This window comes from Diorhabda sublineata, chromosome 2 (assembly GCF_026230105.1).
Source record: "Diorhabda sublineata isolate icDioSubl1.1 chromosome 2, icDioSubl1.1, whole genome shotgun sequence".
Taxonomy (NCBI): Eukaryota; Metazoa; Arthropoda; class Insecta; order Coleoptera; family Chrysomelidae; genus Diorhabda; species Diorhabda sublineata.
This window is the reverse complement of record NC_079475.1, coordinates 33,404,057-33,426,586: the sequence shown is the minus strand read 5'-3', so window position 1 is coordinate 33,426,586 and position 22,530 is coordinate 33,404,057. Positions and strand designations below refer to the sequence as shown.

The 22,530-nt window shown below is 32.3% G+C and overlaps 1 protein-coding gene across 1 annotated transcript in view; it reads left to right on the top strand.

Annotated features, from left to right (window-relative positions):
- Nucleotides 1–224: 224 nt before the first annotated feature.
- LOC130440709 (fatty acid synthase-like) overlaps nucleotides 225–22,530 on the top strand; it is an 83,507-nt gene continuing 61,201 nt past the window's right edge. The window contains exons 1-7 of the mRNA XM_056773997.1: nucleotides 225–283; nucleotides 6,616–6,716; nucleotides 8,976–9,146; nucleotides 15,339–15,543; nucleotides 21,369–21,572; nucleotides 21,635–21,915; nucleotides 22,310–22,452. Of these exons, the coding sequence (XP_056629975.1) occupies nucleotides 6,623–6,716; nucleotides 8,976–9,146; nucleotides 15,339–15,543; nucleotides 21,369–21,572; nucleotides 21,635–21,915; nucleotides 22,310–22,452 (1,098 nt within the window). The 5' untranslated portion in view covers nucleotides 225–283; nucleotides 6,616–6,622. The remainder of the gene's footprint in view (nucleotides 284–6,615; nucleotides 6,717–8,975; nucleotides 9,147–15,338; nucleotides 15,544–21,368; nucleotides 21,573–21,634; nucleotides 21,916–22,309; nucleotides 22,453–22,530) is intronic.

Sequence of the window (22,530 nt, the reverse complement as noted above, 5' to 3'; positions counted from 1 at the left end):
AAGGACCCTTTCCGCCTTTTTTATAATAATATTATTTCCATTAAGTCTTCTATAGATATACTGCTGATTGAATAATCAATCAGAACATAATTTAGAATAACAAAAATTTTAAAAATTAACACTATACGTAAGAAAAAGGAACAATACTTTATTCAAATTTTGACCTTATTATTTTATTCGCGTCTATTGTCCAACTATAAATATATTTGGTTGCAAAAAACATCACCAACTAGTTGCCCTAGAAGAGCGCTGTGTGGTTTTTCACTATCCTAAATAAGTTTAAGTAAGTTTTTGAAGTCGTCATTCATAATAAAATGTCAAATATGTACTCTCTAAAATGAAGATAATAATTTGAAATTCAAGTGCGACAACTAGTTTATTTTATTCTTAATTTTATCGACTTTTTAAGAAAAATTATGGATGACTTTAGAGATAATTAATTTAAATCGTCAAAAACATCAACTGATAACTGGGATCTTTTTTTACATTAAATTGAGTTAAATCCTATGTTTTCTTCAAGGGCTTTCATATCATCCTATAGGTGGTGGTACAAGTGTGAAAATATTTTTGATCGCATGCCATTTTCACTCACTGGTTATTTGGTATTTCATGGTTCTTCCTCTTCTTGTTTGTCCATTCTACTACGTCCTCAACCCACTTATTTTACTCATTTCTTTACTGTTTGTTTTTTGTGGTATCCGCTCTAATTATATTTCGGCCTTGTAACCTTTCACTTTCCTTCTATTCTTTATTTTTCACTACAATATACTCCTGGTCTTGATCACACCTTTTTGTGTGGGCTGTAATTTCCTTCTTCAGTTCAGTTCTGTTTGTTTCATTTGCCGCTATATATTTGAATGTCGACACTTGTTTTTTACTCTGAGATTGTATTTTCCAATTTTCTAAGTTATCTCGATATTGTAAAGGCTTTGTAAAAAAACATTTATTGTAAAGGTGGCTCCACTACAATGAATTTAAAATGGATTTGCGTCTAATAGTATGTATGTATATTATAACATAATAATTTAATAAATTATACTTAATATCGAATAATCTAAATGTTATTAACGATTCTATATAGTCGTGAAGATAGTAGTGTTAACTTTCGGAAAATGTTGAAGTTGAAACAGTTCGTATGTTCATTACAAAAATTTGGAAGAGAAATAATGTATAAAACACCACTAATGCGTCTTTAAAAGTTTAACTTTAAAATATTTCTGCGCACTTATTGATTCTTCTAAGGTTTTAGAGAGTTTTAGACTAACTGATACTCCTCGCCCTTAGTAACTCATAATTGGCAGTGTACTGTGAATACAAATCCACTTTCTTTAAAACTACAATCAAACTTTGATTTTATACTAACAAATAGTTGTATTACACCTATATATATTGTGAGAAGAAAAGAATGTTACTGTTCGAATCCTAAAGTGTGGAGTCCAGTTAATATTTACACTTCTATCACCTCTTCACTCCACAGTTCAATAGAAAAAACACAAGTCACATCGATTTGGTTCAAAAAGTAAATACTCCATTGATTTTCTGAGAATCTCTATTGATGGAAGCTGCAATTAATGAGTACCTGAATTTGAAAAATAATGAATTAGTGATTCCAAAAAGTGGGGATTCGTTGTTATGGCTATAGCTAAGCTAATACCATTTCATTGAATTTTGATCTATTTGTTGAGAAGCACTAGAAAAGGGAGCAGATGGGGAAAAATCAAATACTGGAAAAATCTTCAGTGTAGATATAAGCAATTATATTTCTGGAAGCCTATAACCAAAGAAAATCTATTGAATGTGTTAACAAAAGTAAAAGCCATTCACTATAATAACAAGAGTCTTGTCGGAGCATTGCCATCTCAATAGACACCTGAATATGCTGGACTTAGCAGTGGATGTAAATTGCAGATTCTGCTACGTAGAGGATGAAACCTCTAACCACATGTTCTCGAAAGGGCTCCAGAGTATTACACCTGGGAACGTATGAAATAGAAGATGAAGATCAACTAAAGCCATCCCACATGCTAAACTTTCTGAAAGGAGTGTCATAACAAGTATCTTCTGGGTGGTAGTATATACGAAATGTTGAAAATAATATAATATGTATCGACCCATTAAAATTGTTATCTGAAGAACAATTGACATTAACATTTAGAATGCATTTAATATAGTCACCGAAGCTATTCTCAACGAAGCATATTCTGAACGTCCATTTTAGAGCATTGCTGATTGTTATAATGTTGACCTCCATTGTGTCAATTATGGTTCATTTATTAGTATACCCCAGTGACTTTATAGAGTCCAACAGAAAATGATCGAGATGCATGAAATCACATGTAGGCTTTGTTGTGAACCAATATCAAAAACTTGATTGTCTCGCGGCTTTAAAATCTGCTCGAATTGAATCTTGTTTATTTATAAGTTAAGATTTTTGTCGATAGACATAGCTACAATTCATGCCTCCAATTACAAATCGATAAATTTGGATTTTCTTCTACACTTTTCAGGGAGTCGATATTCTCTTCAATGCGCACATGCATTCGATTAAATATAAAATGAAGATAATCCATTCATAAGTTGTATTGCGCTTAAAAAACTCAAATATAAACGTGATTGAATTGAAAAACTGAAAAAATTTCGCCAGTTCATTGTTATGTTTCATTAATTTAATTTCTACAAGAAATGATGGAAATATATTTTAATTAAATTTGAGCTATCACCATGTTATTGCAAGTTCAATTCACCGAACAAATTCTCAAGGGCCATAAGCTGGAACTGAAGCTTGAACTAAAGCTTAAACTATGGTTTGAACTCAAGCTTAAACCAAGAATAAACAAGATTGCTTCGTTGTAGAGATCACAGTTAAACAGACATTTTCTGTCAGTTGTTAAATATACAACCAAATTTTTTTTCCGATTTTTATTTTTAAGCTGAATTGTTTAATTCGTATAAGCAAAAATGAACAAATAACAGAAAAAATCGTGCAATTACTATGAAATATTGATTTTGGTTAACCTTGTGATGAAAAGAAAGTGAAATGGTAACTTGGAAGGAAAAGGGAAAAAAGGGAGTAGATAGCTAATGAAAATGACAAAAACGGTCATGTTTCAGAACAACAACAAACATTTTATAATATCGTGCAAATGTGAACAATTAGGAATAGTTTGGTTCGGTTTCATGTTAAACCGGAGCCATGTATAAAACATATAAAAACCATATCTGTAGTTGGGCTTAAATAGATAATGTTTTTATTAATCAATATTCAAATTCAAAAACGACTGAATGAATTCGAGTCTGATAAATTCCTATTTACATCCTACAGTTCCCTACTATTTGTTTGCTTACAAGTAACGCCTTCAAATCGCCAGCGACCTCTGAGGTCGATATAGAGCAATTTGGGTACCATTGAGTTAGATTATTATTTCGAGGTCATAGATAACGTCAGTCTACTGCATTGTTAACAAATGTTTACGACAGAATAATGCTCATAAATTTTTAATTTTATATAATGAAAGCACAGAAATATATTTCCATGACGACAACCATAATTTAGGTATTATGTACAGCCATGGACATATTGATTGAATTTAGAGAGAATCGGGCGATTTTTGAAATACCAGACATGCGATAATTACATTACTCTTTTTTGGTTGAAATATATAAAATTGTTGAAATAAAAGTACTACATATCCAACGGAATTATTTAAATCGTGCACTTATGACATATCACATCTGATTTAAAATGAATTTTTTAAAAAATTAAAATAAAGTTTGTCCTATCATAGTTATTTATGCAATAAGTAAGTGTCTCGGCTAAACTCACAATCATGGAATAACATGTTTTAAAAATTTTACCCACCGTATTAACCTTAAATAGGTGATAAAGCGTGGGTGAGAGAAGAGCGAATTGCAGCGAGTGTTGCAATGTTGAATTAAGTTAAGTTAATTCGAAGCTAATGAATAAAACTTACGCGAATTGGAACTAAGGAAAGTTAAAGAATTTTCACTGCTGCGTATACTTTTCAATAGGATGAAAATCCAGATGATAGGTCGGTGATATAGAAACTTTGATACGCTCTTCTAATAATTCATCCAATATGAAATAGAGATTTATTTTCTTGAATTACTTTATGTTAATAGAATAAAATTGTTGTTTCGTTATCCCAAGCACTAATATTGGTTTTTCTGTTCAAAATCTTCTATTCATTGCATTAAATTTCTGTTGAGCATATACCACTTAACTGTAGGTAACTAATAAACCCTACTGATGAATGAAATATATAAGTCAACTATTGAACTTAAAACAAGTAATAAGTATTATGTTAGGAAACTAAAGCCTACCCAAGAATACTGAAAATTTTAATTAACTCTGTTATATTATACAATACAGAGTGAGTTTAATGTATGGAACGCCTCACACATCTCGGAAACGACTTGTACTGATTATCTTTCGTGTGATATTCTCTATACCTAAATGCCATAATTTCGGAGTTATAATTGCTACATTGCCACCGAAGTTAGAATAAATATTGTACATTTAGATGGCTACGATTGAATAAACTTGTTTAATTTAAATATTTTTTAATAATTTATGTATATAAATCTTGTAAAGTTTAACGAAACTGGTGCATTAAAATATTTATCCAAATCATGGCGCAGAAAACCTACAAAAACTAAAGAGAAATTTTTAAATGTTTGTGTCATGCTAGAAGTAGATCCACATTTGTGAAGTAGAAAAATTATGAATTTTAGAAAACATACATTTAAGTCGATTACAGCAGATACTCAAAATGATCCCAATTTACTTCAATTAACAAGCCATGCAATTTTTAAAACTTTGCAATACATTTTGTAACATCCCTGATTGAACAATTCATCTTATCTCTTTGGTAATCCTATCTTTTAATTCCTGATTATTGGCAGATTTTGTTTTATAAATGAAGTTTTTTAAGTGATCCCACAGGAAATAGTCTAAAGGATTCATGTCGGGTGATCCAATCCACTTTCTGGGAAGCACATTATTTAGGTATTGCCTCACCACACACGCATAGTGCGGTTTGGAATATTGTTATTATTATTGAGTTTTTTTTAAATTGAAAATACTTACTTGGATTTGGAAATATAATACTATTTTCCAATAAATCTAAATAGGGCGGACCATTCAAGTTAACATCAATGAAAAAGGGACCAATTATTTTGTCACTCATAATTCCAGCCTATACCAGTATCTACAATTATGCCGATTTACGTTTCCATTAATAAAAAAAGTGGCCTCATCGCAAAACATAATATTACTTGAAAAAATTGGATCGTTTTGATTGTAACATTTTTCTTCACGTCTATCAAAATCGTCGTTTGACAACTCTTGAACCGACGTTACTTTGTATGGATGGAATTGATTATCACGTAAAATTTTCATTACGGATGTTTGCGAAATATCAAGTTCCCTGGATATTTGTCTAGTAGTCAATTGTGGATCGTCTTATAACAGGACACAAATATCTAAAGATTTGTTTTCAGTCGATGCAGTTTTTCTGCGCCTTGATTTGAATAAATCTTCCATTGACCTAGTTTCGTTGAACTTGTTTACTAATTTACTCATCTTAGATCCTGTTATGGAATTTCGGTTAGGATATAAATTATTAAAGATATTACGCGTTTCTTGTTGACTTCTGCGCTTATTACACTATCCTAATATTAAAATATCAATTCGTTATTCTTCAGATAATTGATCCATTGTGACTTCCAATGAACTTAAACAATAATAATTTATTTAAACGTCAGATTTGTTTTTGTAGCAGTCCTAGCCACCTAAATCTATTATTTAACTTCGGCGGAGATAAGGCAAATGTAACTCCGAAATTATAGCATTTAGGTATAGGGAGGATTAGATGAATATAATAAATATTTCTCAATAATTTCGAGAAACCAAAAATATACAGGGTTATTTACTTGAAATAACAAAATTTATTATTTTTCCGGAAAGAAAGGAAAGATCTGACAACAATGTAAATAATCACCATAATATCGGCCGTATCACAAGACACAAAAATTTATAAAAATCGTACAAGCCGTTTCCGAGATAATTGAGAAGTTCCATACATAAAACTCACTCTGTATAATAATCAACGTATCCTTGGTAGTCAATCACAACACTTCTCAATAAATCGCTTCTGATTTTTAATTCTGAATATTTCCTGCACATTATATTACATTTTCTGTAAGATGCTAAAATAGATTAGGCAGAATATTGTTGATTAAAACAACTGTACTTTTAATTTTATTTTGTTGAAATATTCTCTTAAATAAAATATTCCACTTGATTTTAAATTCTAAATTAATTTGGGAAATATTTATATAAATTACAATCATCCATCATAATAACCGGATATTTTTTTCTTTCAACGAGGTTTTATCAAAAATTGCAATCGTTTGTTTTGATTTTTCCATCAAAAAAGCTCTTGCAACTATAAAAGAACACACCATAAAAGAAATTATGAGTTATATTTGTATGAATCAACAATTGAAGTAGTTCATTTGCTCATGTCATATTTGGTTAAAAAATAATACGGTAATCGGAAAAATAACCATGATGATATTTTTCTTCTTTTATAGCATCACCATGGAAAAAAATAGAAGCGGAAACGAGGATTACAACTATATCCAGGGCAAGTTCATGTCAAATGTTTCCGCTGGAGAAGAAATATTGATTACAGGTGAGATTTTACAGCGCTAATAAAAGTTTTAGTGAAATTATAAAAAATAATTGGAGTAATTCAACCTTCTAATTCGGAATACACAATAGAAATGGGATTTCTCAATCTCAATGGAAGTGTCGATATCAGAAAACGGTGAATTTAAGTTGCAAAAATATTCTGCTGATAGTGACGATCTTGAAAATGTTTTCTAGTTTAAAAGTGTAATTTTAGCCTTGATAAAGATCGAAACGTTGGCATTTTAAAAAACTCTTGGACAGTTTTATTTTGAGCCCTCAACCCACAGCACCATTCGAAATTATATTCAGGATTAAAAATCCTGTATTCACGGAGCACAAATTCCTCATTCTGAACGTATTCTGAATACGTACAATGTATCCTCGGACCTACGTAAGAATTTTCAATCCGGCGCATGTGCATTCATCTTATTCACCATTATCCTGATATTTACCAAGGACTAACCTCTTACCTAGGTGTTTTTCTACGTAGTTGCGATTAAACAAAATGTAGTAGTTCAATTTATACTTACAAAAATAAATCTTCGTCCAATGAAATATATAGTTATATACATTGTATTCTCCTAACTAGTTTTGCAACAAAATTATAATTTTAGAGGTTCATGAAAGGTTCGTGATTGAATGTATATTCATAATATATTCTGAACAAAGCATGTGCATTTGACACGTTCAGAAGGTATTCAGAATACATTCGGAAGTGTTCAAATTATCTACCGCGAACAAAGCTTATGTCGTAATCCATAAATATTCAGGGTAACTGTTTGTAATAAAATCAAATTTCAAGACAAATTAATTATAAATGGTAATCTAACTATAACATCCGAAAACGATTGTTAGCAAAGACGACAATTTAATTACACTAGTTTCCAAATATATTCAACCCACGTATCAAGCCGGCAGTGAATAAGATCCATTGACGAACTTTAAAAATATGGACATAAAAATATTGTGATTGTAATGTTTTACATTTTGTGTAAAGCTTAGAAAGAATTGATCAATAGATTTCAAAAGCATGAAAACTCATATTACGAGAATTGTATGGATAATATTGTCCGAAATATCTATTTCCAATTAAAATAAATTATAAACAGCTTATCTAATTTCACTTTGACTGAGAAGCGCAAGCAAAAAATGGTGAAGTAAATATGATAATTGAATTAAATGTACACTCTACACTCCCAGGAGAAATTTTACCAATATTGTCAATACAAAATCATGAGAATAAGATAAATATATAATTATTTTGTTGATGATACATACAACTTTATAACTAAAATTTTGAATGTGTTAGTCCAGCCTTTCTTTCAAATGCTCTAAGCTGTCTAAATTTCTAGTCAAATCTGAATCTCCTATAAGACAAATTGCGTATTGATTCGAGCATCCTGAGAGCATATTTGAGAGCCGAGCTCCAAATGTACTGTAAATTCTAAAAATGGACGAATCTGTGCATTATGAGGATAGATGTTGCGGATATATAGCTTTTTGGTCTCCAAGTTTTTTTGAAGCTTCCTTTGCGTTGATGATGATATTTCATGTCCAGTCAGGACCAAATCCTGAGCTACATTGCAAGCCTTCTCTATAACTACTGCAGTCATAAATCGGCAGTTTTGTCGAATAGATTATTGATGTATAGGAGAAAAATAGGGGATGATAAGATGAATCCCTATGGAACACCAAGATTAACAACAAACCTTCCTGAGGTGTGTCCATCTTATAGTCAATATAACTACCACCAAAGCAAAGACATTAAATCATTTACCGTGTCAGGTGAGTTTCACGTAATTTGAAAAAAAAATCTATTTTACTGTGTCCACTCGACGCCACATCCAACTCTTTATTTGTAAATTACCAGAATAGTAAATGATCTATACAAAGAGAGTGCGTTAATACTTGTAAGTTGGAAGCAATGGGCTGACAAATGGAGATAGATTTTGGAAAATATGTGCACATAACTCATTGATAACAATTAAATGAGAAATTAACTGGAAAAAGCTAATCCTTAGAAAGTCACTTATTAATTGAATCCATTTCAATTGAGGCTGTAATTTTTTATATTTTCTTATTTATACTAAGGTATTTTATGTAAGATGAGATAGTTCCTGAATATATGGATCAGTTTGATGATCAGGTTTGCTTCATTCTACCTCGGACCAACCGTTTCGTTTAACTTTAATCCACTTTCAACTTGATCACATCACATGTTGATCTAACAATTATTAAATGTGAATCATTTGTTTCCTAGGTTTGGCAGGAACGTTTCCTAATTCACATGATGTATATGAATTCCAAGAAAATTTATTCAACAAAGTCAACATGGTACAACCAAATAAACGTTGGGATTTTAAACATCCACAAATACCTGAATGTTCTGGTACTATCCCCGAGATTGATAAATATGATACAGGGTTTTTCGGTAAGTCTATTAATTTGAGATTTTTGTGTCAATTTCTGCAATACTTTAGACAAAAATTAAATCTATAGCAACTAATAGGTGGATTTAGTATTCTATATTAAGATAATGTTCTTAATTATTTAAAACGTTTTAAATCATAAAACGATAGGGTGAATTTATACACTCGGTGAATCTTATTTATTCATGCACTAACACTTACTTATTAATAAACTGCTCACTAACGCTTACTACTGATCACATATTATCTACTTTATTTAAATTTTCTGTTTAATTTAGTTTTTACTATTCCGATAAAATTATTTACTAACTCTGTCCGACTGTTAGATACTCATTTATCAGAATCTTCGATTTCCTGGAAATATCTAATTTGCCGTAAGTAAACAGAAAGGCTCTCGGGAGAGCCTGTAACTCCTAGAGAGCGCGTCCCCGGGTGGCGGATAGGGGAATGCTTCCCAGATATGGGTGGTAGGGCGGAAATCAAATACGCCCCGTGGACCAACAGGAAAAATCTGCAGCGTCTGACCCAGAGTGGGCGGCTGCAAACAGCGACGGCTCCCCAGGTTAGGGGCGGCTGAACCTACACTCACCAAGACGTCTGGCCAACGTGGTGTTTTATGGCTAAACCCCTCTCATATGAAGACATACCAAAAACAATGGCCCCCAGTGCCCAGCGGCTCGAACGACCCTGGCCAAGGTAGCGGTCAGACCAGTCGTAGAGCAGGGGGTGCTAAGAATCCCTGGGTAAAACAAGGCTGCCAACTTCACATTGCAACTTATAACGCTAGGTCAATTGGAAATGAGGAAAGGTTAACGGAACTACAGTACGAACTGGACAGAATAAACTGGGATATTCTGGGAATATCAGAAACAAGGAGAAGAGGTGAAGAATCCATTAGACTAAGATCAGGACATATCCTATTCTACAAAGGAAGAGAAGATAATAGTTTGGGTGTTGTGGGTTTTCTTATCAACAAACGAATCTCCCCAAATCTTCAAATACTTAAAACCATATCAGATAGAGTAATATACATAACACTTAAGATTAACTCCAATATAACAATTAAAGTCGTTCAAATCTATGCCCCAACAAGTAGTCATGAGGACGAAGAGATCGAGGTGCTGTATGATGAAATCACACAGAGCCTAACAGAAAATAAGACAAGATACACGCTGATAATAGGAGACTTCAACGCAAGAATAGGAGAGCAGTGTAATAGCTCACAGTATGTTGGACAATTTGGACTGGGGAAACGAAATGAAAGAGGGACGATGCTTGCAAATTTCCTGGAAAAAGAACAACTATACATAATGAATACGTTTTTCAAAAAAAGACCTCACAAAAAATGGACCTGGGCCAGCCCGGATGGAATTACAAAAAACGAAATAGACTACGTGCTGACACCAAATAAACATATCGTCCAAGAAGTTGACGTTCTTAATTCCTTTAATACGGGCAGCGACCACAGATTAGTCCGGTGCAGGATCGTATTAAACACAAAATTGGAAAGAGCAAAAAAATTCAATAGCACACAATACCGTATAGATCCTGATACAATAAGAGACAACAAGTCAATATATAGCAAAAGATTGACAGAACGACTAACAAAGGAAACAACATCATCACACGAGAGCTTGGACGAAACAAACAATAGACTGGTAAAAGAACTGAAAGAAACAACTACAAGTTTAGTATCATCAAAAACTAAAAGAATAGAAAAGTTTACAACACAAACCAAACAGCTACTGGAAAGAAGGAGAGAGCTCATTAAAGACAACAAAAGGAATACAGTAGAGTATGCCGAACTAAACAAAACAGCAAGGAAAATGGCCAAGCAGGACATACGAAAGTATCAAGAAAATCGAATAGAGGAGTTGATACAGCAAAACAGAGGTCTGAACATCTTTAAAAAAGAAAACGCACATAAAAAAGAAATGATCAAATTGTGAGACGGACAAGGTAACATAACAGAAGATCGAAGAGAGATACTCAAGGTAACAGAGAAGTTCTACACAGGTCTGTACGAGTCCAAAATAGACAATGAGTATGTTAGAAAAGCAAACAGTGACCATAAAAACAGGATATGTAACGTTGGCTCCGAGGATCTACCTGAGATTGAAGAGGAAGAAATTGTAAAAGCTTTAAATAAACTAAAAAACGGAAAGGCGGCAGGTGACGATAACATCATACCGGAAATGTTGAAGGAAGGTGGAAGCCTACTGATAAGAGAGCTTAAATCATTATTTAATACATGCCTAACCGAGGGAAGAATACCACAGGATTGGAACACCGCGATAGTCATACTGATATATAAGAAAGGTGATCCAAGCAACCTAGAAAACTATAGACCAATCAGCCTGCTATCACAGATCTACAAGCTTTTTATGAGAATAATAGCAAACCGCCTTGAATCCAAACTCGACGCATACCAACCCTATGAGCAGGCGGGCTTCAGAAAAGGCATGAGTACAATAGAACATCTCCACACCGTAAGGACACTGAACGAAAAAGTAACGGAATATAACATCCCATTATGGATTGCCTTCATAGATTTTAGAAAGGCCTTCGACACAGTTGAATTTTGGGCAATTATCAGGTCAATGAAAAATGCAAGAATAGACCAACGATATATTGACATTATACAGACACTAAACGACAACTCAAAAATGAAAGTAAGGCTATATGAAGACACTGAGGAAATCATAATTAAAAGAGGCGTTAGACAAGGAGACATTGTGTCACCCAAATTGTTTACACTGGTGCTAGAAGACGTTTTTAAGAGCCTACATTGGGAAGACAGAGGAATTGATATATCGGGAGAAAAACTAAGTAACCTAAGATTTGCCGATGACATTGCCATTTTTGCCCCAAACAGTGAAGAATTAGAATACATGCTTATAGAACTACAACAAGAAGCAAGAAAAGTAGGCCTAGAAATGAACATTTCTAAAACCAAATTCATGACAAACCAACGGACAAACAAAGAGAGTATAAATGTGCGAGGACAACAGATAAAGAAAGTGAACTCTTATATCTACCTAGGTCAAGAATTAACATTGGGTAAAACCAATCAAGAACTTGAAATTAACCACAGAATACATCTAGGATGGGCGGCCTACGGGAAGATGCGACACGTCTTCAACTCCAACCTACCCCTCAAACTAAAAACCAAGGTTTACATGGAATGCATTCTCCCAGTAACAACCTACGGATGTGAAACATGGGTCCTAACAAAGAAAATCTTGAATAAATTAAAGGTACATCAAAGATCAATAGAACGGAAAATGATAGGAATAACGCTTAAAGACCATAAAACCAATGAGTGGATAAGAAATAGAACCAAAATCGAGGACATAGTGAGGCGAATAGGTAGTCTTAAATGGAACTGGGCCGGACATGTTGCTCGAAATAACACCAACTGGAGCGGAAAAATAACAAGATGGAGACCTTGGGGGGAGAAAAGAAGCACCGGCAGACCACAACAAAGATGGTATGATGATATCAAGAGAACAGCCGGACTTAACTGGTACCAAGTGGCACAGAACAGGGAAAACTGGAAAAATATGAGAGAGGCCTATATCCAAAGGATAGAAAACGGCTAGAAGAGAGAAGAGAGAAACAGAAAGGCCTTCTTAGAAATTGTCTCTATAAAACGAGTCACAACATAATGTAAAGAGGCCACAAAAAATACAAGGAAATAGCCGCCAAAAAAATAGTGTAATCAGGCAGACCTTTCAGGATGCGAACAAATGTCGCATTCGCCAAATTATAGATACGATTAATATATTAGTACAGGACCGGCTCCACGGATTATATCAATGCTCATAACATTGATAATAACTGGAGTAGAAACAGTGGAGATTTTCTATCACGTGCCTAATATGTGAGCAACAATATTCACATGAAATCAAAATTTATGTCAGCTTAGTAGAAATAATCGGTATTACTAATATTCCAATTCCAAATTTATGAATTGGTGATAAAAAAAATCATTTTCAATTATTTGTATCTTATTTATATAGTTAAAATCAACATATTTAGGAAAAAATTTTGATGAAAATATCGATATTCTGGGTGAAAAATTCACAAAATCCAAAATTAATCGCTTTTACAGAAGACCTGATTTTTTGCAGGATGAGTTAGATTCTAATGAATTGTATATATTTATGCTGTTCACAAAAGTAGAGTAATATTTAATCTATTGACTGGGTATCCTCTTAATTAATAAAAAATCAAAATTTATAAACTGATTTATATTAGAAGAATTAGTGAATTCACACTCATGTAACTTTGATAGCAGAATATTTAAGTGTTGAAGTACAGCAGAAAATTATGCTTTAGAGTATTCACCAGTATTTATTATCAGTGGTTCAATATCTATATTAATGAGATTTCGTTCTCGAGTAAACCAATCTTCAATTGTTTTTTCGGTATGTCTAACACAATAAGAACAAATATTTGTAATACAATTTTCCAATGCCTCTTTCCACATACTACCATATTCGTCTCTACCAATATACTTATAAACGTCTTGCAGTGGTGGCAATCAATGGCATCAAATTTTCAATGGTAAGCTTCATGCCTATATTTTCTGAATAATTCATTAATGACGTATACATTTCCTTTTTGATTCATTTGAGCAATACGTAATAGTTCAGGTTCTGAGAGGCTTTCATTAAACTCAACAATGTTGGCTTTCAACCAAGTGATAATTTCATATATTTTTGACGAACTAGAAGGTTGCTTTTCTGCAAGTTTACTAATCATAAGGCGCATTGTCCATTACTATTAACGACGATTCTTCTTAATTATGAATTAAATGTGACTCAATCCACTGAAAATATTTTACCGTTCTTATCGCCGTGGTAATTCGACGACGATTATTGAGAGGGAAAAACTAAACTGGCATTATCTGTCAATTTTTTCGATGAACAATAATGAAACGTTTACCAACGTTGCCTCCTGGTTCACGTATACTTTTGTTATGCTGTCAAGAATTTGATTTGTTTCCATTGGCATATATCCATGTTTCAGTTACAAATATAACTTGTTTGAAAACACACCTTTTTCTCTATATTTTCGAAAAAACGGACTAGCAATATTTGTTTATTTCCTTCTCTTCTTCCTTGTCAATGTTCTCGGTCCGGTAGGAAATGACTTTTTCATTCGAGTAATTGTCATCACATTGCTTAGATCACATTTTGTCGGCACCCGGAATAATTTTAATAACATAACTTCTTTACCAATATTATAAATTTGAAAGCGTGGATGTTTGTTACGCTTTCACGCAAAAACTACTTGTCGAATTATAATGAAACTTTGTACATTTATTATTCTGGGAGGTACTAGAAGTAACATAGTATACTTTGATTAAAAAAAATATTTTTTACAAAAATAAAAAAAATTGCCAACAAAAATCAACATTTTATTACTTCAGCGCCTTCTAACATACATTACAGTACAGTGAAGAATTTTAAAAGATGTGCAAGGAAAAATGAAGGAATATTTGTCGATGGATTCAATTATGGATACGGAACTAAGTACTTCATATCCTGTCAAGTTTTGAACTGTCAGGTGTACCGTCACATAAACTTCATTTAAAAGTAAATGTACTAGTAATGCTGATGCGCAATATAGATGGTTCTCGGCTATGTAATGGAACAAGGCAGACATTACAGGTAGCAGGAGTCATTTAGAAAAACCATGCTTCTCTCATGACCAACTATATATAGCGTGTTCACGTGTATCTAATGCCCGGAAATTACAAATATTTGCACCTAAATAAAAAACTTATAGTCTACAAAAATATTCTAGATTAATAATCAGCATTTTATCTTTTTAATCTTTAGAATACAAAACTATTTATTTTTGTCACTGGAAAATATATTTTAACATTTGTTATTGTATTTCAATAAAGGATGTTTTGAAACTTCATTGTATGTAGTAATTTTTTAAAATCGATAAAACTGATCAAGCACTAAAATAAAGTACTCATACTGATATCTAATATAATGATTTCTGATACTTATTTAATGGATTCGATAGTTATGCGATTTGAAATTGCATTTATTGCATTAAGTGCTATCGAAAAAATGCTTACTAATTTTTCTTTATTCTTGTCGTTTTCGAAAAGTTCTTGTGCATTTCAATTTTTTCATATGGGAGTCAGTAACGTTCAATTTCTGTTTTTTAAGGTATTCATCAAAATGAAAGTGAAACACAGGACATATTGAGTAGAAAACTTATTGAAAAATCCGTTGAAGCCATTTTCGATGCTGGATTAAATCTCGAAGATTTAAAAAACACAAATTCCGGTGTTTACGTTGGAACTTGTTTCAGTGAAATGGAAATAAATAATTTGTTTAGTGAAAAGAAATATCGAAAAAATGGATTTTCTGGGTGAGTACTGATTTCTTTTTAAATTAAATAAATAAAAAGTATATCTATTCTTACTTATAGAACTTTAAAAAGTATCAAAGAGCTAGAACTGCTAAACTGATATAAATGAATGGATTACTATTCTTACCATTCCCGAATATTGAACGGAGTTCCCGATACCACTTTTAAAAAATAAACATTTACGAAAATTAGTTTGCTTAAAAGTTGGGCATACTTTCATTTAAGATTGTCCCCGTATTATTATGTGTTATATCCTTTAGAAATAGTTTAGATTACATTGAAAGTAGAGAAACAGCTCAAATTTAATCTTTTATTCACAACCATATACGCAATGCTGTCATTGAAGGTTACAAAGTGTCATATTACACACCTCCGTTAAAATTGTTCTCATCTGTTTTAGATGAAATTTTTTTATATTTAAAAATAAAACAAATTGACAAATATAATACCTATTTAATGGCAAACAATAAAAACCAACAATGAACTAAAGTAAAACAAACTACTTATTGAAATGAAGCCCAAATTTTGTCGTTTTAGGTAGGCCAAAAGTTTCGACAGTTTCGACAGTTTTTTCTTCAATTTATATCATTGTTCGAATCCTACTACATATTGCCCACAAAGTGGACGGCTTATTTTGTCTGGTTTTTTCTCCAAAATATATATAATATCCATCTGACATTATCTACCATTTATTTATATTGGTGACAGTAACAATACGGCTGGTAATTTTTTGTTAAATGTAATATTTTAGGTATGTTCAGAACAAAACAAGTTTTATTAATTTTGATCAAACATGATGGTTGTAAATGAGACAGTAACATAGATTATATAATAATAATCTCTCGACAGTAATGAAATGTCATCAATACGTCATCAAAGACAGACAACGCCAATAATTAATCTTAACGATTTCAGTTCCAAAAATTCATTCGCGTAGCCTTCTGCTATCGACGTGTGTCTGACCCCCGTGTCAGCAGGTCAGTAATATATCTACCTGCATCAACCAGCAAGATGACAGACAACCTACAGAAGCTATGTCTGGTGTATAGATTTGCATTCTGTAGCTTCAAGTAGCTATTTGTTTTCCCATATATCCAAATTTAGTAACATAAAGTTTCTCTATAATGCCCATGACGTGTTTATAAGTTAAATAAAATGAAGGTATTGTCATATTAAGAAATTCTTATCTTTTCTTTCAATTTTCACGTAATATGTATTTTCTACCTCTCTTGCGAATTATACTTCATCTGGATGAATTTATATTGTTTTTGATATCATTGGTTGACGTCTGAAAAAATCACACAGTTTCGAATATTCTTCGATATTTATTTCATTATTTCGCCTATAAGAGGACGAAGATTTATAATTTCCGGAAATTTTTGTTAAATAGTGCCTAGGCACTAAAAAGCGATTTCACTGCTGATTTCTATCGACCTATTAGCGTTAATGTTCCACTTTACTGCCGATTTCGAAAAAACAATCACTTCTACTTTTACTATCAACTCTGGTATAACTTTGAAGCAAACTATTTACCTGGGGAGGTTGAGGTCTTGTTGATTGAGAAGCTGAACATGGGTGACATATAATTAACTTCGACACATGAGATACACCTGGTATTGCATAATCGTTTCATTTGTTTTAACAGTATTTTTAGAATTTATAGAATTTGCCTCAGGCTCGCTCTATAGCTACCCTAAATGCTTGTCTGGAAAGGGGTTGAAAATATTGAAAATGTCTGGCTAATGAGGAAACATATTCTTATTATCACCCAAGTATTATACATTAAAATCAGCTTTTATACTATAACGTGAGTAGAATTATGATTAAACGAATATTACACGAGTGTCTGGCAAGGGGTTGTCAAGAGTCTAGAAATGAATGACGTGATTTTTAATAACCTTTGGAAGATAATACCAAAATATTACCATTTATTATTTGATGAATGTACATCGGTATTCTACACACCTTTAGCAGGTACCGTTTACCTACCAAAGGCACGGTAACCCAAACTTCATAATGGCTCATCATTCTTACCTGTATTTGGAGCATGTGCTAACAACTTTCAGCGTTCATAAAATAACGAAGATCTGGGGTTCAAGGGCTCTTGAACTACTCATTTCAATGATTTTCATCTATTTATATATTTGATTGTGGTGTTTCCTCGATTTTTAAGGTAATAAATTGTTAGATGTTGCTTTGGCAATAACCACAACTTCCGGATGCGTAGAGTTATTCATTTTAGAAAGAAACTATATTCAATGTTATAATGCGAGATGTCAGCAATTAATATTTTAAATTGACTTGTTTAGCGGCTGTTATGCGATGTGTGACTTTCTGTTTGCAATAATCTGATTATAATTGTAGGGGAGCCCTCGATGCTAAATGGGGATTTACTCGAACATCATAGATTTTTTGAGTTGCGAAGTTTTGATAATAAAATGAAAAAAATATTACATAATGTATATCTTTTCATCAGTGGGAAAAGTGGCTACAGATTTTCAAAAATGTAAGAAAAACTGTTGTATAAACATACTCGAGCGCATCAGATATTGATAGCATCAATTTTCTACGTATTTTTAATGTGTGCGTTAATCTGATCTTTTGCATGATGGGGGTAGTCTATGTAAGGGTTGAAAATGAGAAAAAAAAACAGTGGATCGAGCGCGTCAGATTTTATAAGGTGATGTTAAGTGAACCTAAAAAAAAGCTCTAATATAATAATCTGACGATTTGGATGTGACACAAACTCGCCGCCGTTAATAGAATATGCCAAAAAAATTCGCCAATTTGAAATACTCCAGCGCATCAAATTAAGACGTAATGTGGCTTATCTTTATGTCGAAGACATGCTTTCTCCTAATCTGACGATTATCTGGAGAAATTGGCCTAATCAAATTTAATCAAATGAAAAGCTAAGGAAATAGCATGCAAATAAAAAAATGGTTTTTGTCAAGTAGAATACATGCATTTATTATAAAATAATTTCCAAGACAATGCCAATGAACATCATTTTATATAATTAATTGATTAATTAATAGATTTGTGAATTAATTATTATCTTCCCCTTCTGACTCGATTTCATCCTCAGATTGCGTTTCTTTAACAAGAAATCTTTAAAATATATAACAACATTTTTTTATGAATAACGTGTTCGAGATTATCGTATTTTTTATGACTTTCGGAAAACCGGTTTGTTCCAACTATAATCTAAAATATTTATTCATTTTTTTGGTGTTTCTAAAGTAAATTTAATCGTTTTTTGCAAAGTAGTTTCACCACAAAAAACACGCTTTATGCTAATATCTCTCGTAGTTAATATTTAAAGTGAATAAGTTATATTTAAATAACAAAGTAAGCCAAAAACCTACAAAAACATTTTGAATAATATTATGCCACGAACGAACTGTGATTAACTGTGATGATGCTATGGCAACAGAAACCAGAGTGGGGACAGAGTTAGAGACTAATAGGTACATACCTGTATGTAATACATCTATATGGACAATTTCTATAAGTGGAAGCTGTTCTGTAAGTGGAAGACATAATGGCAACGATTTTTTTATTCTCCGAGATTTCAGCTCGGTTTGCGAACAAGAGAGAAAGAGAGAAAATAAATATTGTCGGCACCGTAACGTGTTTCCCCATACCCACTGTCAGTATAGGAGAATTACATATATGCTAGTAGGTAGAGAGGCATAGGAAAGCGGAGAGAGGAATATAGGCATCACGCAGCTGCACGTATTAATCGTTATCGATGAATTTTGGTTATTATGACTAGTGGAAATCGTCGTCCTTGAATTATTTCCACTAAACCAAAAAAAAAATCAACCACGCTCAAGAATGTGGAGACGACGTTTTTTTATAGCTTTGTCGCCCTCCCCTTTGTTTACATCACTTCCAAATTGTTAGATTAATGAAATATACACTTTTTAGGATGTAATTAACTCACTCAACAATTTTTTTATTAATCTTATCCTTTATCCTTTACGGGCAGCCATATATATGGAGCTCATATTTGGTGAAGTTACTTAGCCAGGTACAAGGTATTCCCCTGTATATTAATCTGCCACGCTTTAGTGAATCCCGAAATCCCCCCTTGGACTCCCCTACTATAACGATCGTACAAGACCCGTGTATTCCGAAAACACGAAGTGTATGATTAGTTCAACAGGCGAATAATTTAAATTATATGTTTCCTCTCTAACGTAGGTTGTTGATAGCAAAAACACATCTAAATCAAAATTCGACCCAATTATCCTATAAAAATCCTAAACAAATTCATCTCTTCATGACCAGGGCTAGTTTGTGACAAAAAAACTATTTTTAGGTGGCATTTATGCCTGCCGAAGAAAAAAGTTGACACAATTAATACTTGTATCTTTAATATTAGTATTGTTAATAATTGAATTCGTCTGTTGTTTTAATAATTTGTTCTAATCTTGATTAAAATGTTCAAAAATATTAATAAATATATAATATATTTTAACTACGATCACCATTTAAATTAATCATTTGAAAACTCATATAAATACGTGAAATTACATATTATACATTCGTCCAAAAGCGTGCGAAAAAGTACAATGTTTTTTAAAAGAGATAATCATGTTGCAAAATATTTTTCAAATTTTGATTGATAAAATACTTTTTTAAGCAAAATAAACATGGAAGAAGAACCTAATTGCACACCTCGTGAAGCAGAGATTGCGTACAATGTAATTCAGATGTAATGTAATGTCAATGTAATTGTTACAACTATCAAGAAAATCAAAAATTACTCGGACAATGTTCTTATTTCATATTTCTAAAAAAAGTCAAGCCAATGTCTATGGAAAGCATCGACGTTATGGTCCCATTATTAATTGAAAACTATCGTAAATTCAAATTTAAACATTGATATTAGTAAATTTCATAAACTTATCACCTTCGTATGTTAAAAAGACAATCAAAGTCAATAATAAACGTTTTTTTGACGTTTCGTAAGAAGAAATGTACCAAACAACCTATTGGTATTCACTAAATTGAGAAGATTCCATCCATTATAGCACAATATGCCCACAAGGACAACACAGGTGACTGTTTTAGGCGATCGTCTGTTTTTCTACTCGCTGATTCAAGTGTAGATATACTAGCAGTATACTAGAATTTGAAGATATGCCAAAACCAGAAACTTCTGCACTAGAGGAACCAGAGCCCATTTCGACACTTGCCGATTTCCTCGATACTGGGGCGCCTATAACCTCAAAAATAGAAACTATAACGTCTTAAGTAAAAGTTTATCACAAATATTTGTTTATAATTCTGTTCTAAACAAATTATTTTCTATAAAATTTTATATTTTTGGGTTGCGAGGGGGTAGAATTAATCTTAATAAATTAAGTATTTATTAATGTGGTTGTAGATAAAATATTGTATGAAGTACTTTGGCGCACTTGTATCATAAATAACTATTATAAGAAATCAATAAAAGCTTTACAGTTTCCTGTAACGAAAAATTACCATTAAACCTCTGTATTTTGATAAAATTTACGGTAGTAGAAAAAATATTGTATGAAATTCGTAAGAAAAGGTCTTTTCATTTTACACACTTGTTACATGAATAACTATTTTATTGCAACAATATCACGATACAACAGAACGATGCTGAGGGCGGCAGTATCCTATGTTATTTTTACCGTATTTTTTGGTCCTTCAAGTAAGAATAGAAATACTATAACATATACTGTATAGTGTAGTATCCAAATCGTTATAAAAATTTGAAAGATAAGGTCAGCATAAAATTAAAGCATCCATTCTTATTCATTAAATAAATGCTCAATATTTTTCAGATGTACTCGATCCTCTATAGCTCACAGAATCAGTTATTTTTTAAAACTAAAAGGTCCATCATTCATAACAGATACTGCTTGTAGCAGTTCACTTTTCGCATTAGAAAACGCTTTTAGAGATCTGAGACTGGGAGTAGTTGATACCGCTATTATATGTGGAGCCAATCTGTGTTTTCATCCAATAGTATCATTGCAATTTTCCAGGTAAAAACAAACAATTCCTATAATTAGAGCTGTTGATATAAGATCCATTCAAAAAAATTCAGGTTAGGTGTATTGAGTATGGACGGTAGCTGTAAAGTATTTGATGCAGCAGGCGATGGCTATGCTAGGTCTGAAGCAATATGTGCAATAATTATTCAAAAGAGGAGAGTGGCGAAAAGAAATTACGGACAAATTGTTTATGCCAAAACCAACTGTGATGGATTTAAAGAAACTAGTATCACGTATCCTTCTGGAGAGGTACAGAAAAATCTCCTGACAGAATTCTACAGGGACTCCGGAATAAACCCTGCTGATCTTAGTTTCTTAGAAGCTCATGGAACAGGTGAGAAATACATATACATAATACATAAATTCCACAATTATTTTATGTATGAACGATTTATGAAAACCACAAATCCATAATCAAATAGCCTTTCTTCAAATGCACGAAATTTCTTTTTTCTCTGTTGATACAAACTAATATATTATTTACTTTTAAAAAATTCTATCAAACTGTTGGACGAAAAGGATTAAAAATTTGACAACAGTCGTTTAAATGTGATTAAACCTCCATCAGGCCGGGGACTTATCACTGGTATATAGGTGAAATTTGATAAGACCATTATTTAAAATCGCAGATGTAATTTGCATCAAAAATGAAATAATTTAATTTATATGTTCTCTAATTTGCGACGATTCAGACAACTTGTGACGGCTGCTAAACTTTCTATTTTTAGGTACTTTCGTTGGAGACCCTGAAGAATGTAGAAGTATCGACGAAGTTTTTGGAAAATGTAGAAAAGATCCATTATTAATTGGTTCTGTAAAATCGAATATTGGACACTCTGAACCAGCTTCTGGATTATGTTCTATTACGAAAGTGAGTTTAGACAATTGTGGACTTTTTTGAGTGAATTTTATATTGCTATACAATTTTTAGTCAAATGTGATACGAATA